We start from the raw sequence: 21,202 nt of genomic DNA, 5'->3' as shown, positions 1-21,202 counted from the left end.
GTGGTATGTCGAAGGCCAAAAGAAAAAAAAACTCATTTCAGAGATAACATTCAACAAATTTGAACTGCCAAACAGTGAAATAAGAACTCAAATTTTTCATTGGATTTAGTAACAAAGTTATTCATTCATTCAGTGAGTAAATCACTGTAAAGGCTCTCAAGATTAAAAATAAGATCCTTGCTTATATTATTACACAGTCTTGCTTATATAGACTTCATTCTGTGAAGACAGTAAATGAGCAAATAAAACACTTACAAACTGTATAAGAACAGTGCATAGAGTGACATGACACAAACCATCAGCAGTGGCCAGCATCACATATGTTTAGGAGAGCATCTTTCTGAGGAGGGAAATTTTAAACTGAAACAGACAGGCAGGAAAGAGCTAGCATAGCCAGAGGATCAAGAGGAGGCCCATGTGTCTACAGTATAGAGATAAGGGTGGAAACAGGAGAGAAAAGAAAGATCGTGTTTGCAGATCACACTGAGGGCATAGAAAAAAGTTTAGATGATGATCCATTGAGTGGTAATAAACAGGAAAGTTAAGATCACTCGGGCTAGTTAGTACTTAATAGCTCAGTTTTCCTCATTAATATGATTAATTTTAATAAAAAATTGGACATTTTACTACTTTCAACCATTGTTTATTACAATATCAGAATAAACTTTTCTATTATAAAAATACTACACAATCACAAGCACATTATCTGTTGCAATAATTGTAGTAAGCCCATTTTTAACTTTCCCACATTTCTTTAAAGACAGCTCTCATAATATCTGCTTGGTTCTCTCATTCAATTATATTTCTCTGAGGTACTCATTTTCAAACAATGTATATTCAAATTTGAATGTTTTATAACAAGTCTGCAAGGTGCTGCCAAAATGTATATGGGCCAATACCACACACACACACACACACACACAAACTGATGAAGTTCATCTTAAAAATAATTATATTCCAGAGTTTCCATTTCTTATTTTTTTAAACTACAAATTTATATACATATACGGAGTAAGACTGATGGAGGAAACCGGCTTCATTCTGAGCAGGTGAATTGTATGTTTATATATTTTTTTATTTCCTTATCTTCCAGAAAAAAATTTATAGATCCTTCCATATTTCATAAGGATGTCAATAACAAATGCTATTTATTTAGTAATCATTAATTATCTGTCAGTAAGGCCCATTTCAAATATATAAATTGCTTTTGATCACTCCAATACCTCTTAAAAACAGGCATTATTCTTTCCACTTTACAAATGCGAAAACATTTATAGCAAGGCTAGGTGACTTGTCCAAGATTACAGAACTAGATTTGAAGTTCAGTTCCGTATGCTTAAAAATTGTAGCCACTATACAAAGATACATCAAGACTATTAACAGATTGGGTTCTTTAGAAAGTTCCCTTATATATGAGATATTTAGGCATAAAAATGATTTTTTAAACAGATAATTACAATGTATTTAAATCTAAGAGTTACCATTATGGGTCAAATTTTTTTTCCTATTTGATCCAACATACTAACTTAATCCAATGAACTACTAGCAATTAACTGCCTAGTCTCACAAAGCATATTCACCTCCTTGAAGTTAAAAACTACAAATGGCCTGAGGTGTTCCTGACTAACCTCTCATTAGTACTGCTGTCTGAATAAAAAGCATTATAATTTGCTCTACATAGACTTATCATACTGTGAAGCTCTTCCTACTAAGATTTTTCCAGATAGCCAAGTAGTCATCCACCAAAACACTGTTTGAAGTCTAGATATATAACAAAAATAGTTATCAGGTTATCTTTATTTTCCTTAATAAAAAACACAACGAGCACAAAATTCACTCATGTATCATCATTATTTAACAAGTATAAATAATACTAAGAATTCAAGTACAGTCGAGTGTGCATATATTTCCTATATGTTAATATGTAAACATAAACTAATTATATACATCATGTGCCTTTGGCCCAGCTGCAAAATAAACATCAAAAGAAACACTGCACTTGACTGTTCAATTGCATTCTTATTGAATGTTCGTACCAATGCCTAATAGTTACAGTTACAACTTTCATATCATTTAATGTAAACACCTAAGTAGAACTTTACTCCCCACTGGCAAATATCTCAAGAGTTAAAACTCTGTAATAATAAAGTATTGCATTTCATTCCTAAAAACTATTAGAGAAGTTATTCCTAACCAAAGTCCTTCCTATGTCAAAACACATTATTTACAAGAATGCTACCTTTTGTTTTGTTTTGACTTTTAGAATGAATGTAAAATATCTAAAAGCTGTATATAAATAGTGTTGGTCTTTGTATGCTGAAAAGGATCTTACTTCACTGATACCACTTGTTTTTAATTTTAGCATCCAGTACATATATAACTTTGACATACTGAAATTGCTAGATGATCTGAATTTAAATGATATAAAGCATATACTCAGAGGAGCAAAAAGTTCTTTAAAGTACCATCAAACAAGCAATAACTGACACCAACAAAATCACAAATATCCAGTTGAAGGCACATGGAAGGATTTACTACTTTGTCATCAAAGACTCTCCATTTAGTTCAAGATCAGGAGTAGAATCCACTCTGGGAACTGCTGATTTGGCTTCATTTCTTGAGGTTTCCTTATTGCCAGTCTCTTCTTGTTTTCCCTCTAGCCCCTCTGCACCAGGCACCTTTTCAATTACTTCGTCTGTGTGCTCAGTAACTGTTATTTTGTCATCTGTCTGCTCCGTACTATCATCGAGAACATCTTGTTCTTCTAAGGATTCTGAAAAGATAGAGATTCAAGACTTCAGGAATTTCCAAATGTTAAAGCTGTTGAATAAGACAAGTAAAAGATAAACACTCACATGCATGAGGGCATATACACACAAACTAAGAAACAGCAGAATGGGCTAGTTATACTTAAAACTTTTTTTTTTTTCTCTGTACTGGGGCTTAAACCCAAAGCTTCATACATGCTAGCCAGGTACTCTACCCCTGATCTACAACCCCAGCCCATTCAAATCTTTTAAAACAAAGTACCGAACCCTCTGTATACACTACCACCTATGAGTTAGTACAAAGAAGAAAATATTTGAATAAATCCTTATCATACTTTTCATATTTCCATAAAAAATAAGCTCCTAAAGATAATTTGTAATTTGAATGTCCAAAATTCAAAGTCCTAACAAAATCATGTGCTGTAAGACAACAGCCCATCACGCAGGGGTACTGCATTTACTACCAGGCCACACTTCCTGAAAAGACTGTATTCCAGCAGCCATGCCTGCAAGCAATACGCCAATGTGTACTTTTGTGCACATGCATACATATGTGTGTATTTAGGTGGTGCTTTCCTATCTTTATGTATCTCTATTATTCAAGAGCCAGGGAAGCCAGGATCCACTTTTTCCAAGGGCATGACAAGTTTCACATTATCTCTCCTGAATCAGAATATGCTATACACCTAGCATGCCAAGGAGAAAAAAGGAAAGATCTTTTTCCTCTTATTACTAGCAAAAGGTAAGTAAAGTTCTTGTTCTCAACCTTGAGATTTACTCCTTTAACTTTTTTTTTTTTTTTTTTTGGTGTTCTGTTGTTACATTTTTTTTATTGAGTTTATTGATACATTTTAGGTATACAGTACAGTTACATTCATTATTGGGATCTTGTACCTTTATGTGACAGGTCTTGGTTCTCATTTTTTTTTCCCCCTTGTCCCTGCCCTCCTTCACTCCCTCCTCCCCTCCTCATTTACAAACACTTTATTTCCATTTTTTCATATTTTTTTCTTTTCCTTTATTACCTTTCCCCTACCCTTCCCACTTTTCCCTACACCTTTAGGCCTTTTCTTCCTATGTCACATTGTCAATTATCTCATTAGGATATTATGTACTATTATAGTTTTTCACACCAGAGAAACTATTCAGTATTTATACATGTGTGACTTGTTTATTTCACTTAGGACTATATCCTCAATATGTATCCATTTTCCTATGAATGACTCTAATTTCTCATTCTTTATGGCTCAGTAGTATTCCGTTTCATAGAAAAACTACATCTTTATCCAGTTTCCAACTGATGGGCAAATGGGCTGCTTCTAAGTATCCTTTTAACTCTTTTAGAGTGTTATTAAATTTAAATTCCTTAATAACAATTTTATTAAATAAACTGCCTTTAATTCTTCAAAGTTTAAAGAACAGGATGGAGACATACATGTGTAAATACCGAATAGTTTCTTTGGTGTGAAAAACTAAAAGTGTAAGTAAGGATCAAAATGTATAATTGATATTGTAAAATAGGAAGAAAATGTCTAAAGGAGTAAGGGAAGGAGGAGGGGTAGGAGAAAGGAAAGAAGGGAAAAGAAAAAATATGAGAAATGGGAAAACATGGAAACAAAGTCTTTGTAAATAGGGAAGGGTGGGGGGGTGAAGGGAAGGCAGGGTAAAGGGGAAAAAATAATAACTAAAATACATCATGGAAAGGTACAATATCCTAATGGTGAGTATAACTGTATTATAATACCTAAAATGTACCATAAACTTAATGGGGGGGGAACAGGATAGAGAAGACGACAGAACATATAAACTTTCAGCCACACAATTTCTAAGTCAAAGATAAAAATACAGCTTTGTGGTGTTTCTTTTTATTTGTAATAAACAGCAATTAATATTCTTATTAAGAAAACATGGTAGGGCTGAGGATTTAGCTGAATGGTTCTGCTGCCTGCCTCACAAGCACAAAATCACAAATTCAATCCCAGTATCAAAAAGAAAAAAGAAAAACATGGTTAAGCCATGTCAGTTAAACAAAAAAGCAGATTTATTCTACCCTCACAGAAGATTATACTACAAACGTTACTGATTCAAAAATTCTGGGGGGCAAGCCAATACACTTCATAAAAAGTTTTAGTTCAATTTCTTGTAAAAATTTTTCTGCAACATAAAATACTTTGGCAAAGAGATTATATGTTATATTCATGTTTAACATGGAAGTCTTGGAAATTCATGATTTTATTGTATGAGTTCTAATAAAGACAAAATATCTTTTTCTCACATACTATATGCCAGAGCTTTAAAAATATTTTTAAAGTATTATGTTCTGGACTCTAGTTTACCAAATTAATTATAACTACTTTCCTCCTTTTTATGTATAGAATGAAAAGTCCAAATTCCAGTCAGGGACATACAACTTTAATAAGGGCTTTGCTGTATAAAAATTTCATTTGATCACAAAAAGTAGGAAGGAATAATCACAAACCATATTGCGACAAATGTCACAAAAATACTACTTGTATCTTAAAGTGAAACAAAATGGCACTATTGTACCGCTTAAAAGCTTAACAAAAATCAAGGTAGAAAAGCAGTAGGTATGGCCAGGGATTTAGCTCAATGATTCTGCCGCCTGTTTTGCAAGGGACAAGGTCCTGAGTTCAATCCCTGGCACCAAAAAAAAAAAAAAAAAAGAAAGAAAGAAAGAAAGAAAGAAAGAAAAGAAAAGCAGTAGGTCACTTGAGTTTTACATGAATGTTCCACAGCAGAAAGGAAAAGCAAAAGGACAAATAAAACTCCACAGACATATACAAAGCACTTCTGTTACAAAGGGAAGTCAATTCTGCTCAAAACTTAAGGAGTGCCAACCATTTATAATTCTATCCTCACAGAATTTATCCGGGTTAGAATTTAAGTGTCACTGTTTTCCACAATTCTCTGGTCATAAAGCAATACTTGCTTGGCAAAATTTTTATAATTCTGAAACATACCAATAAAGCACACAAGTTAACAACAAAGCTTCAGACTCTAGGATGCAACTCACAAATAAACATGTTTAACTGAACAGAGGGACCACATAGTTTGTGAGTCTGACAGACTTCTTCAATTCTATACTAAAATGGAAGAGGGATCAAAGTTCGAGGTTTATCACATTAAATTTTGTGGTATTACTTGTGAGAAACATATTTAACTAGTCAAAGCCAATTTTAAAATTTTCAGTTCATGAAAGAAAAAGTTAACACAAAGAGGGAACAACAATACTAAAAATTTGAAATGTCTATAATACATAAATTCAAAGAAGTAGTGTGTGCTACCACTATAAAATATGACAAAATTTCCAGTCAATATTGTATTTCAGAGAATATATAGAAGACAAAAAAAAATGTTGAAATGATAAATAGGTCTTGAAAATAATCAAATAGCCTACTAATAACTACCTTTCTTTCATGGTGTTGATTGGCAGAAAAGCAATAGTACTAACGCTACAAAAAAGTTGGTATGTAACATGCCTATAATGCAAATATCAGTCTAAATGAGATAGGTATTTTATGTTTGGAAGCCAATTCCACGTGTAAGAAAAAACAAGATCTAAATGAACTATGTATACGGCCAAGGATTTAGCTCAGTGGTGCCTCCGCCTGCCTCACAAGCGGAAGGTCCCAAGTTCGATCCCCGGTACCAAATTAAATGAATGAACTAATTAATTAATTAGGTATAAAAGATTAATACAAAACTGCACATCAATTTCATAACTAAACTTCAGAGGTTTATAACAAGACTACCAATGCCCTTCACGAAAAGAACTTATTTCTATGGCAGAGTATCATTTGATTAGTCTAATAAAAACTATTTTTCCTATGAAGTTGTAGTTGAAAATAGCTTAGTGGTATAAATTACACTTCAGATAATATTTTTCCATAAAATACCAAAAAAAAAAAAAGCCTAATACATCAGTGCTCAGTATATGTGTAAGACTTATAAACTTATGAAAAACATCATTGAATTAAAATTGACAATTTGTCTTCAACTTCATAGGTTTCAGACAAGGTAGTTTTTAAAAAAATTTCCTATTTTGGGGCTGGGGATTTACTCAGCGGTTCCATGGCCTGCCTTGCAAGCGCAAGGACCCAAGTTCAATCCCTGGTACAAAAAAAAAAAAATCCTATTTTGCGGAAAAAGGAAAACCTATTTAAGGAACAAAGGCACAAATATCATTCTAACTCAACCCAATGACTCAATAAAATTCAAATTATAACCACTTTTCAGAAAACAGCTAGTTTTCAACACAGAATACCATTTAATTATTTACCATTGGTGAACAAATTAAGTATTATTTGTTTTATTAGTAAGCTATGAGCCAAAAATCTTATTAGGTGGAGGTATTTTAGATAAAATAGTCAGAAGCCCAGAAGATCTCTACATGTAAAACAAACATGCAACAAAGGCAAATTTATATATCTTGAGAAAGCTGAGCATAATTAAATATAAACAAAGACATAAAATTTTTGGATATGAGAAATATTCAAAATTCAACAACAAAATGTTCATTATCACATAGTTTAAGAGCATCATAACAAAAATACCAAAAGGAGAATTTTTCATTACTCAACATACCCTAATGGTAAACATTATTTTGTATAAATGAAAGGAACACCAGAAATCAGATTACCAGGGAAATGTTGCACCATATATAAATTTTACTTTCTATTTTCTGATAGTATTGTTTAGATATCACACATTTTATTATTTAGTCATATAAAAGCTATTTTCTACTAAAATAATTACATGAAACCTAGACAAACACAACTGAACAATAAAAACATGCTAGCCAAAAAAATATATCACTGTACTAGAATACTAATAATGTAGAAGATTACCACATTAATAAGAATGCTATGTATCAGATATTTTAGAAAAGTGTATTTTTTTATAAATTGTATTATATTCATTCCTCTCCTCAACCCCCCTCCCCTCCCTACGTATAAAAGCTTTGAGAAAGCATATTTTTTAAAAGGTAAAACTGTAAACCACTTTAATGGTATGTAGCACAGATTCAAGAATTACTGGGCTTCATTTAATTGTAAAAGAAACAGGAATCTAAAAGCAGTTCAGTTTCTGACATACTATATCTTGTATACACACTCAAATAAGAAAGATAATTCATATTCCTAATTTCTTGTGTTTCTCTATTACCAAAGTATCAGAATAACAGTCACAGGGAGAACATTATAAATTCAAATGAGCAATTTATGGGAGAAATTTCTTTTAGGTCTCTTTGATAAAAACTTGCCAAGATTCCATATGTTGTTCTAACGAGTATTCCAGAAATTTTAAAAGCCTTATGCTTCATTCTAAAGTCAAAACCTTCTAATATCACAATCCAGGCAAAAAAATGTAAAAGGCTTGTGTCATGGAGTTGAAAAAAATGTTTCTCTATTAATTCTAGATCATTCATATAAATAGTTGCTGATACTTGTTGAAAGAAAAGTTTAGATGGAAGAAAGTTACCTTTTGGGCCCATCTGTAAATTCAATAACCTATTCTCTATATTTTCTGCTGCTATCAAGAAACTACCTTCAGAATACAAAAATTTAAAAAAAAATTTTTTTTAGTCCTTAATTTTCCACATCACTGAAGAATTTGGAAATCAGAAGTGTAAGCCTCCAGCCATACTGGCTGCTGGAAGAGAGTAGATGATTAAGATGACATTATCCAAAATACTTCCAGTCGTTTACTAAAAGAATCCAGCTTGGAACAGATAACAGTATCACAGGATGGTGACAGGAGTCTTTCAAAAGTTTCTGTCTCCTGGAAAGCCACAGAAGAAAAGGTGTTCATGGCCACTTGGGTGAATCCAAAAAGAAGTATGAAAATTGTTACTATTCTAGAAATGACTTTAACCAAATGGAACTGTGGCTTCACTTTTGGCAGACTTTGTCTCAAATTTGGTCTCACTTATTAACATTAGCTTACTAGGGTTGAGTTTGAGCTAGTTAGATTTCATTCCAGAGAGTTCAGACAGAAAATGAGACATCTGGGTCAATGCTCCTCCTAGATTAGAGGAAAGGTATAGCTGGGTGCTGTTTGCTAACTATCCATCTTGCCCTTAGCAGAAGAAATAAATCATAGGATAGACTTTTTATTTTGTTGACTGCTTTTTCTGTGCTTTTCCTTTTTTCTTAATCCCAACTATTGGCTTTCAAATATTCACTTTAGCTTTCATAAGCAAGGTTATTCACAGAAAGGACTTCAGTTTTTCCTCTAGGCATCTTCAGTATGAAATCCTTTAATTTTCAGTTCCAAGAGGCTGGGATGGCAAGGCAGATGGTTTGCATGTGGCCGCATGCAGTTTGGAGCATGACAAGCAAAAGAAAAAAATGTGACTCTGTTTGGAGTTGATGTTGTAGACTTGAAGAACACAAACACATTCATTCAGCATCACAAGTATATAGAGGCCTCCATCATAGCTTTCCGTATTCAACTTCATTTTGTTTGTCAATAAGCCAAAAGCCAAGCCTAGTTCACCACCCATTTTAGGTTCACTCTTCTAAGTCTGAAAAGAACTTCAACACTCACACTAAATTTCTGATATCTGAAAATATACTGCTTTATGTCATATTTCAGTTAAAGACAACTTTGCAAAACGTACTGCTTTAAGAAATCAAATATATGTGAACATAAGTTCTAGAAATCAAAAGGATGAATACTGATTATTAAATAAATTGTAAATTAAACTTCTATTATTCATTCTACATAAAATATAGGACCAAATATCATGACCTATGTCATAATTTGAGCAATGTTCATAATTAAGAGGCGATTAACAAAGAACTCCTGACCAAATATTGATAGTAAGAAATAGCTGGCTATTGATAGATCTTCTATATCATTCTTTCCATTTTATTATGAAACTTTCTGAAAAATTTCTAAATAGAATGGCAAGGTGTATTCTAAAACACAAGTTTCAAATAAATTCTATTTCAGTAAGATAAGTTTGATTTTACATCAAAGACAATATTAATCTCATGGACCTCTATAGAGCATAGTCCTATTGATGTAATCATCCAAAAAATGCAAAGATGACCTTCCAATTCCAAAATTTCCTGCTTTCTGGTAATTTCCACCAGTTCAAGTGGTAGACACATGCCTATTTTGTCAATGTTAATCATAACTCTTCAAAATATCTTGTCCTTACAGTTTTTTCATAATCTAATAATCTGCTTCACTTGGTTAAATTTAAAAATTTATTATATGAAAATATTACCAGTAAATCTCCCAACAGTTCTTAGAAGAGCTGACTCTATATATTTATCTAGCTGGTGATAAGGCTGTTTATCACAATATAATATGCATTTTTTAGTTTTTTGATTCTGAGGACTGAATCCACTGAGCTAAACCCCCAACCCCTAAAACTTCCATTTTAAAAGTGAAACATATCTCCAGGTGTGGTGGTACAGGTCTATAATCTCTGTGCTCAGGAGGCTGAAGAAAGAGGATCACTCCAAGCTCAAGGCCACCCCAGGCTACATGGTGATTTCAAGGCCAGCCTGAACTACATACAAAGTGAGACTCTGTCTCAAAAGGCAAAAAATAAAATAAAATAAAAATATATATCACACAACAGTCCATTAGAACAACAGCTGACATATGCATGCTGCAAAATGATACATTAATCCACTGTTATCTATTAACATTATGCTTTTAATTGTTAACACATATTATAAAGAAACAAAAAATGTGACTTATTCATACCTTCACTGAACTGGTTCTCTGATGAAAGCATACTTCCTGATGGCAAAGGACCAAATGAACTTGAGCTTTCCACTGCCTGCCTTTTCTCAAAACTAAACTCTGGAAGTCTTGGGGCCTGAGGTCTGGTTTTACGTGCAGGATTCAAGAAAAAACAGTAGGCACATCGAAAAGCTGCAGAGAAGTTTTAGAAAATAAGCAAAATCGCAAACCAACGAAATTTCAAAGACTAAACAGGTAATTCAGAAGATTACTTTTGCAAATAGTTGAGAACACTTCAAAAGTAATATACCTTGTAAAATGTACTTTAATACTAAAGTGTTATTTTAATATTATGATTAATATTCTAACTAAAGCTAATTTTAAAGTATTCTTCCTACTTATTATTAGAATACTAATTTTAAGGCAGGAATAACATAACAAATTAAACATCAGGTTAATGGACAGCAAAATGATATTAATAATAATTTAAATGTATTACTGAATTTGTACTTCTAGTGAATAGAATCATTAAACATTCTAAAATCCAGAAACCTGCTCATCTGCTCAAAATAATGCAGATGTCATATTTCAAAAGCATGATTTATCACATGAGTATTTAATAGTAGCAGCAAATAAAAATCATCTATGAGTTTAAAAGAAAATGGATGTTTAGATCCCCCTTCAGATCCATTAAATCAAACCCTTGGCAGGTAGGCACTGGATATTATTTTTAAAGCTCTTCAGGTATTTCTGATGCACACTAAGTTTGAGAACAGCCGCCCTAGAGGCTGTTCATTAACTGAAGAAGAAATTTGAGTCGTCTTCCCTGCTTTGCTCAGAGTTACCAATGCGTACAAAGATTTTTGTTTTAGTTCTAAAACAAAATAACATTATATAGGAAGTGGCACAGAATTAAATATATAAGAGTAAAATCTAACTGGCTAGTAATTCTTACCAATGTATTCAAACTCTTCTTTCAAAGCCATGCCATTATGAGAAAAACACTGTTGACATATAAGGGCATACCTACACCAAAAGAAAAAATGAACATACCAGTTATAGAAGAAGACACAGCTCATATAAGAGGTTATTTTAACAAATTAGATGTTACTTAATATATCATAAATGACACTCTTTAAAGCAAAAGATAACCAAAGCTAAAACAGCAAACATTTAAAAACAAAATATCAAATTAAAAAGAAAACTAAGCAACAGTTGAATATATGTTTAAGTAAGCAGAAAAATATTTGATAACATTACATTTAAATTTCAGGATTATCCAGTATATATTCCAGAGGATGACAGCTCCCAAATATTTAGTCACATCTAAGTTTGGAAAAGACAGAACTCTTATAGAGATTCACAACAAATATTATTAAAACCTCTGAGAAGTCTTGCAGTAGAGAAGTGCATTTTTTGTAATCTGGTCCAACAGTTAATTTCTATACATCATGGCTCCTGTACTTTTCTCAGTTATACTTACAACATTTTCTTCATTTTCTAGGTATATACATTTTCTATTCTCTGTACATATACCCAGCAAACAGTTGGCTTGATCAAAAGTCATTCTATTTGAAATAACATATAATCAACTACGTTAACATAAAAGCTGGTCCATTTAAAATCATATCAACTAGTAAAGTGGTCATTCATTTTACTATACAGTGATGTGTGTGTGTGTATACACACATGCCCTTTTGCTTGAGACAGGGTCTCACTATATATGTAGTCCATGCTGGTCTTAAATTCACTATGTAGCTTAGGCAGACCTTGAACTCACAGAAATCCTCCTGCCTCAGCCTCCCAAGTACTGGGATTATAGGTGTGTGGCCATCACACCTGCTGAAATTTTTAAAGTCTATACTACAATAACTGCTCTCCTCATATCATACCTATCTTCCTAGAGGTATGACAAGAGCCAAATGAGGTAATTAGAAAAGTACTTTGACAACTATGTGTTAAATAAATGTAAAGTGTTATCATCATCATTAAAAGTGTTACCCATACTGACACCTATAAAGCTTCATTTCTTAACAACTTACCAGATTTTTACTACTTTTATGCTCAAATTTAAAAGTTTCAATGAAATAATTCAATTTCTCTAAAATTAATCTTATTGCAGAGATATTTTTTATAAATGAGTTTTAACTACACTTTGTTCGAACTCTCTACTAAAAACAACTAAATTATTTTAGAGTGCTACATAACATTTTATTATGTTCTAAATATCCGAAAGTAGGAGCCAAAAAATTAGGGAGTGCGCACACACACACACACACACACACACACACACACACCCTGATAGATTTTTTCATTTTACTTCAAGCAAAATTACCTGTTCTGTGGACCATCACCAACTAAATATTCAACAATTCTATCCAGTGCACCTCGTTCTCGGGGAAGAATGGGTCTTGCTAAGGGTGGACCTGGAGGATGAAGACCTAGAAATAAAAAATAAATATCAAGTTTATACATATAAGACATATATAAAATTTAATTCAATTATCAAGGACTACCTATGCTTGTCAGAGTTTTTAAAAGATTTAACAATAGTAAAACAGTAATTTTTGTAAATCTTTATAGAACATTTAAATTTTCATTAAAATACTGTACTACCAAAAAGTATTTAGATATGTTAAATCAAAATCACCAACATAATTTTTATTAGGAGATAAAACTATGTTAGATTCTGTGCAAGCTAATTTTTAAAATACCCCAACTCTAAAACCCTTTAATAATAGGACTTCCACTTTGGATTCTAATGGAATAACAGGGATCAGATTCCCATTCTACAGGAAAAAAACTAAAAAACTGTGCAAAACATATGAAACAACAGACAAAGATATGAGATTATCAGGTATTGTAGGTCAATGTTCCCTTAGAGATGAAAAACAAGATATGCCCTACAAATGCTCCAGCTTATTGCTGAGGTACAAAAAGGGTTGAGAAGACAGTGCCAGGGGAGACCAAGGCACCTCAGGTTCACATAAAAGCATACCAAAGATGAGAGAAGGTATAGAGAAAGTATACTCAAAGATCTTCGGAGAGTCTCCCAGAGTATTCAGCAGACTACTAATTGGTGCATGCATACATGGAAGCTACCTAAAAAAATAGAGAAACAGGGCCAGGGATTTAGCTCAGTGGATCTATTGCCGCCTTGCAAGCACAGGGTCCCGAGTTCGATCCCCAGTACTCCAAAAACAGAACAAACAAACAAAAAACAGAAAACAGAAAAGCCACCCACAACAATGAAATAAAATAATATTTATGCAAGGCCAGAAATAGTGCCTGTTTTTATCAACTGGAGTAGAAAATCTCTTAACAAAAATCACTGGGTAAAATACAGAAAAAGTTTTTATAAAGGAATAAAAAATTTATCCAAACAGGTAAATTTTACAATGTCTGGCATCAGATCAAAAATTACCAGAAACTCAAGCAGTAAAATACTAGCCATAAGGACAAAAATTAAGTTGGCTCAGAGATAACAGAGAACTTAGCAGACAAATACATTGAAATATTGATTTTTCCATATATCTGAGAATCTAGAGGAATGATTCAGTGCGGTAAGTAGAGACATGGAAAAATACCCCAACTGAATATCTACAGATAAAAATTATACAGTTTAGGATGAAAAATCCACAGATGATGTGAATAGTTTAGACATTACAGAAAAAAAAAACACTGGAGACCCTGAAGACATGTAACAATAGAAATCATAAACAAACACATAAAAAAGCTACCAAAATTTTAAAGGAAAAAAAATCAGTCATATATATGTGTGTATGTATAAAACTTAAGACTCTGAAGATGAGAGAAGGAAAAAATATACCTGAGTAAATCATACACAAATTTTCTAAATTTGATAGAATCTACAAACCCACATATTCAAAAACAAATCCCAAGCACAAGAAACATAATTTATATCAAAAGACAAATAAACTATTTAAAAGATACATTGAGATAAGAATGACAGTAGACTTTTCAGCAGAAAAGATGCAATACAGAAGATAACGAAACAGTGTCTTTAAAGTTCTAAGAGGAAAAAAGTATCAAACTTAAATACTGAATGTGAGAATTTATCACCAAAAGAACTACATACAAGAAATGTTAAAAGAAATCCTTCAAGTAGAAGGAGGGTGTCAGCAGACAACTGGATCTACATAAAGAAATGAAAAATACATGATAAATTTCTAGCTACACTAACCAGGAAAAAAAATTCAAGCACACTAATATCTATACTACTATACTTCTAATATGTACTACTATACTACTAATATCTATACTACTGTAACTCCAGATTATAAAAATATTGAAAGGATAACAGGGCCAGGGATTTAGCTCAGTGGGTTCCAGCACCTGCCTCACAAGCACAAGGACCCAAGTTCAATCCCCAGTACCAAGAAAAAAAGAAAAAAGGATAACAGAAGAACATTATGAACAACTTTACAGCAATAAATTTTGTAAATTAGATGAATCATTGAGCTGGGCATGGTGGTGCACGCCTGTAATCCCAGTACTTGGGAGGCTGAAGCAGGAGGAGTGCTGTGAGTTCAAGACCAGCCTGGGCTACATAGTTAGTTCCAAGTCAGTCTCAACTACATAGTGAGACCCTGTCTCAAAGAACCAAAAAAAATAAATAAATAAATTAGATGAAACAAATTCCACGAAAGACTACCACACTAGCAGGGCTCACTCAAACATGTACAATTACTTCATTTACTAAAATCTTGCCAGTAATTGTTTCTTATGTTCATGTGTAATGGTATTCTATAATTCTCTGATTAAAGAAATTGCACTTTTTAGTTTAAGGGGAAAATAAAACCATTTACAGAAAGATAACACCAGGCCTATGTGCTTCAAATGGCAAATTACCAAACATTTAGGGAAGAAGTAATACCAATTCTACACAAATTTGTCCAGAAAATTGAAGAGGCGCTAAGTATTACTCTGATACTAAAATCAGATAAAGATATGAAAACAGGGCTGAGGATGTAGTTTAGCAGTAAGAGTGCTTACCTAACATGTACAAGGCCCTTGGTTCAATCCCTAGCACTACAAATAAATGAGTGAATAAATAAAATAAAAATTACAAATATCCCTAATGAGCATTGGTATAAACATGTTTAACAAAATGTTAACAAATCAAATGCAACAATAAAAATACAGATATGTAAATATATATAAAACAGTACATCATGATCAAGTGAGATCTGTTCCAGGAAAGCAAGGGTATTTTAACATTTAACAATCCATCAATATAATTCACTAAATGAACAAATATTAGAACAAATTCCAATATGAACATCTCAATAGATGCAGAAAGATCATTTGACCAAATCCAGCATCTATTACTGACAGAAACCTTGAGCTAACTAGAAAGGCACTTCCTAACCTGATAAAGGTTTTGTTTTTTTTTTAATGGTAGCAGGGATTGAACTCAGGACCTTGCGCTTGCAAGGCAGGCAGAAGAACCACTGAGCTAAATCCCTAGCCCTAAAGGGTATTATTTAAAAACATACCCAGAGCTAAGTTCCTGCTAAGTGGTGAAAGAGTAATTGCTTTTCTCCCAAGATCAACAATAAAACAAAGATCATATATTTTCTGAAAAACAAAAAAGACGGCTATTTTCATCACTTCTATTCAACATTGTACAAGTTATAAATAGTGTAATAAGAGGAGAAAACTAAATAAAAGACAGACTGAAAACAGAGAAACAATATTCTTTATATACAATGTGACTATCTATGTAGAAAATACTATGTAATTAACAACAAAAAAAACAGACCCAATAAGAGAGTTCAGGAACATTAGAGGATATTAAGTACAATATACAAAAATCTATTGTTTTTATGAATGCTAGCAATGAATAATTATACTTAATAAAACAATGTCATTTATAGAGGAGTTAGTTCCAAGTCAGTCTCAACTACATAGTGAGACCCTGTCTCAAAGAACCAAAAAAAATAAATAAATAAATTAGATGAAACAAATTCCACGAAAGACTACCACACTAGCAGGGCTCACTCAAACATGTACAATTACTTCATTTACTAAAATCTTGCCAGTAATTGTTTCTTATGTTCATGTGTAATGGTATTCTATAATTCTCTGATTAAAGAAATTGCACTTTTTAGTTTAAGGGGAAAATAAAACCATTTACAGAAAGATAACACCAGGCCTATGTGCTTCAAATGGCAAATTACCAAACATTTAGGGAAGAAGTAATACCAATTCTACACAAATTTGTCCAGAAAATTGAAGAGGCGCTAAGTATTACTCTGATACTAAAATCAGATAAAGATATGAAAACAGGGCTGAGGATGTAGTTTAGCAGTAAGAGTGCTTACCTAACATGTACAAGGCCCTTGGTTCAATCCCTAGCACTACAAATAAATGAGTGAATAAATAAAATAAAAATTACAAATATCCCTAATGAGCATTGGTATAAACATGTTTAACAAAATGTTAACAAATCAAATGCAACAATAAAAATACAGATATGTAAATATATATAAAACAGTACATCATGATCAAGTGAGATCTGTTCCAGGAAAGCAAGGGTATTTTAACATTTAACAATCCATCAATATAATTCACTAAATGAACAAATATTAGAACAAATTCCAATATGAACATCTCAATAGATGCAGAAAGATCATTTGACCAAATCCAGCATCTATTACTGACAGAAACCTTGAGCTAACTAGAAAGGCACTTCCTAACCTGATAAAGGTTTTGTTTTTTTTTTAATGGTAGCAGGGATTGAACTCAGGACCTTGCGCTTGCAAGGCAGGCAGAAGAACCACTGAGCTAAATCCCTAGCCCTAAAGGGTATTATTTAAAAACATACCCAGAGCTAAGTTCCTGCTAAGTGGTGAAAGAGTAATTGCTTTTCTCCCAAGATCAACAATAAAACAAAGATCATATATTTTCTGAAAAACAAAAAAGACGGCTATTTTCATCACTTCTATTCAACATTGTACAAGTTATAAATAGTGTAATAAGAGGAGAAAACTAAATAAAAGACAGACTGAAAACAGAGAAACAATATTCTTTATATACAATGTGACTATCTATGTAGAAAATACTATGTAATTAACAACAAAAAAAACAGACCCAATAAGAGAGTTCAGGAACATTAGAGGATATTAAGTACAATATACAAAAATCTATTGTTTTTATGAATGCTAGCAATGAATAATTATACTTAATAAAACAATGTCATTTATAGAGGCACCAAACATGATAAAAATATCAAAACATATATAACATTATAAAACATTGCTGAGAGAAATTAAAGACCTAAATAAATGAAGAGAAATACTATATTCATTTAATAATTTAGGTTAATACCAGAAGAGACTAATGGAGAGTAAAATAACAAATATTTTAGTGATTTACTATCAAAAACAATGAGTTATGTACTTTGTATGTGATTTATATAACTGTATACATAATAAAGTTTATTTTTCTCCTTTAAAAAACAATCAAATGTTATACTTTATAAATTATAACTCTGATCTTGGAAAGCTGAAAGAAACCTTTTGGACAGAGATACTCTGAATTGAGAAACAACACAAAAGGCACTGTAAAGAAATAAAGAATAAAGTAAAATATGATGTTTGCCTTTGGAAACATGACATGGTGCACACTGACAAAAATATGAATGTTATATGATTTATTATAGCAAGAATTAATAATTCATTAGTTACGGTAAGGCAAGGTGGGTAGCAATAGGGATAACATGGAGAAGATTCTGAAACACGAAGGGACCCCATTAGGATAAGTCTTGAAAACAATGTTTTCAAAATGCTTGTAACAAAAACTTACTGAAGACTAGCTTTCAAGTAGCAATACTACATCAGTATCTTAAAGGAATAATAAAAATTGATGTGCTTTATAAGTAATCATGATTGTAAACACTGTCACTATTAAAAATGGGAAAACAAAATCAAAAGTACTACTAGCAAAGGAAATTTAATTTCTAGAACAAGTTCTTAGTATTACTAATCAAGTATATACAATATTGATTACTGGTTACTTGTGCTAATAATGTTCAATTATTGAAAATAAGCATGAAGGTTATCATAATTTCTCATTATCAAATTGTCAACTTCTTTTTTTGGGGGTACTGGGGATTGAACTCGGGTCCTTGCGTTTGCCAGGCAGGTGGTGGAACCACTGAGTTAAATCCCTGGCCCATCAAATTTTCAACTTCAAGAAGCATGCCAAATTAGATATTTTCTGCCAATGCTAGGGATTAAAACAAGGGCAATGCCAGGGGTGGTGGCACATGCCTGTAATCACAGCACTTGGGAAGCTGAGGCAGGAGGATCACTGAAAATGTGAAGGCAGCCTGGGCTACATTAAATTCAAGGCCAGTGTGAACTACATGAGACCTTGTCTCAAAAGAAAGAGCAAAAAAAACAAAAATAAATAAACCAAGGGTATTGTACATTCTGTGTAAACATTCTATATTAAGCTACATTCCCAGCCCCCAAATTAGATTTTGAAACCATTTAACATAACTTTTGCTACATTTTACTTCTACATATTTAAAGTGAACATGTCCACAAAGCAGTATGAACACATAAAACAACAGATTTCACAAAAGTATGTTAAACCAACCCCTGCATACTAATAACTTTTAAAATAATACTCTTTCACATTCATGCTATTATGGACAACAGAAATTAATACAACCATCAAAAGCAATCATTGTAGGAAGACTGGTCATTTTTATTAATTTTCACACATATGGGAGCTCTGTGGTTATACACATTAAAATTGAATCTCTTCGACAAATATAGTACAATGAAAAAAATGAATTATTAGTCCACACTATAATAAATCAATCAACTCATATTTTTGCCAATGTATAACATAAACAATCTTTCACACAAAAACTAATTAGAAATTTTAGCAAAAAATATTTACATGCCCATGAATTTAAGCTATTGTTCCTTCTGTAGCCTGTGTACAATACAATTATTATATAAGTTGCTAAACTTTTATTTCTTTAAAACTAGATTCACAAATGTACATAAGTTCTTGAACAACCAAGACTGTCATTTATAAATGATAATCATCTCAAATTAACTAGAAGACAACTGAAAGATGAGTAGTTTTCAATCAATTTAACTAATTTCATTAAAATATAGCTATCTTACAGTAATGTCATATGTCAAATTTAAAAGTAATTTTGTAAATTATTTTAAAAGCTGAAAGATATATATATTTCATTTGTAGCCAGCTTTCCCTAATTAGTTTATAAATTAGTAATCTCTAGTCTTCTAAAATTTTGTTGCATTTTTTGAAGGAAAATAACTACAAAAATCTAACATAAGCAACATTCAGATTTATTGCTAATTTTATTACCTGATCTGATTACCTACATCAATGACTACCTACCTTCAAAATCACTATATTTTTATGTTAATAATTAACTATGAAATGCAAAAGTAATCTAAATTAGAATTAAGTATCCTAAAATACTATTATTATTCAATAATCTAAGTGGAAATTCACATAAAATTATGTGATCTGCTAATGCTATGGACTTCCATGCCCCATTCACACTTCAAAAGAAATTCTAGAGTAGTATGGTATATGTACCCTCCCCAGAATGAAAATCTTCTACAGAGATACAATACTGCAAAACAGAATACAAGAAATAAAGTATAAAGGCAATGTTAATAGAAGTCTATAAAGTATTAATCAGTAAATACTAAGGTTCTACAATTTAGAAAAAAGAAAAAAATCTATAATCTATATTAACGAAAGTAACATTGAGCATCGCCATGTAGGAATATTCTTCCTGAAATATGTTGTCATATTTAAAATTGTCTGTGCACAAAAAATATATATGTGTAGGGATTAGTAAAGAACATAAATACTTGCCAACAGTGTTCTCTTTTTTCCCTATTATAGATAAATCTGGAGCCATTCTAAAGTTGAATATAAAAAGATACGTTATACTGTTGACTACAGAATAATACTACAGTTTTATTGCCATTTAAACAAAGAAGCCATAACACTTAAATGAGCTCAAGAAATAGGTTTCAGTATCACTAGGTGCCAGCTGTAAAGAGTTATGGCTAATTGAATATGGAACTCCAGCTTAATCAGATAACTGCTCTATTTCCAAATGAAATGCCATTTCCATACTGTCTGAAAATGGCCTGTTTTATTGGTAACCAGAGAAAACAATATAAACTGTAAATAACATTAAGTGCTCTGTTTACCCATTCCAGGCACTGAAGTAGCAGGGGATCCAAGACGTCTTGGTAACATGTTTGATGGAAGGCCTGGACTAACAGTTCTTTCTGGTGGTCCACCAGGGGCTGAAGAGTCCTTTGGTGGTCCAGGAGATACTGGAACTTGTTGAGGAGGTCCCTGATTAGAGTTTGCTGGTGTTGGAGAAAGGTTTCTTTGAGTAGCTGTTCTCTGACGAATCTCTAAGAAGAATAAACATACTAGATTTAATATCCAATATACCATCTAGCCAATATGATGACATTTATTAAAATTTTGTAATATCAAATGGCATTGTGGGGTCAAAACTGCTTATAAGGAATCCATAAAATGTTAACAATAAAAACACAGTACTTGATTTCTGAAACTACAATTCAACTGTACATATTTATGTACACATCTTGATCTATCTACTAATATCACTTTTCAAAATAAATTCAATATAATAAAATAATCAC

General features: G+C 32.1%; 1 protein-coding gene across 2 annotated transcripts in view; it reads right to left on the bottom strand.

Annotated features, from left to right (window-relative positions):
• Nucleotides 1-656: 656 nt before the first annotated feature.
• Lnpk (lunapark, ER junction formation factor) overlaps nt 657-21,202 on the bottom strand; it is a 67,288-nt gene continuing 46,742 nt past the window's right edge. For both annotated transcript variants that reach the window (XM_010607048.2, XM_010607047.2), the window contains exons 9-13: nt 20,735-20,947; nt 12,826-12,931; nt 11,446-11,516; nt 10,512-10,682; nt 657-2,773 (exon numbers count right to left, since the gene is read on the bottom strand). In XM_010607048.2, the coding sequence (XP_010605350.1) occupies nt 2,535-2,773; nt 10,512-10,682; nt 11,446-11,516; nt 12,826-12,931; nt 20,735-20,947 (800 nt within the window). In that variant the 3' untranslated portion in view covers nt 657-2,534. The remainder of the gene's footprint in view (nt 2,774-10,511; nt 10,683-11,445; nt 11,517-12,825; nt 12,932-20,734; nt 20,948-21,202) is intronic.

This window comes from Fukomys damarensis, unplaced genomic scaffold (genome assembly GCF_012274545.1).
Source record: "Fukomys damarensis isolate Sample0158 unplaced genomic scaffold, DMR_v1.0_HiC HiC_scaffold_26, whole genome shotgun sequence".
NCBI lineage: Eukaryota > Metazoa > Chordata > Mammalia > Rodentia > Bathyergidae > Fukomys > Fukomys damarensis.
This window is presented reverse-complemented; position numbering and strand designations above follow the sequence as displayed.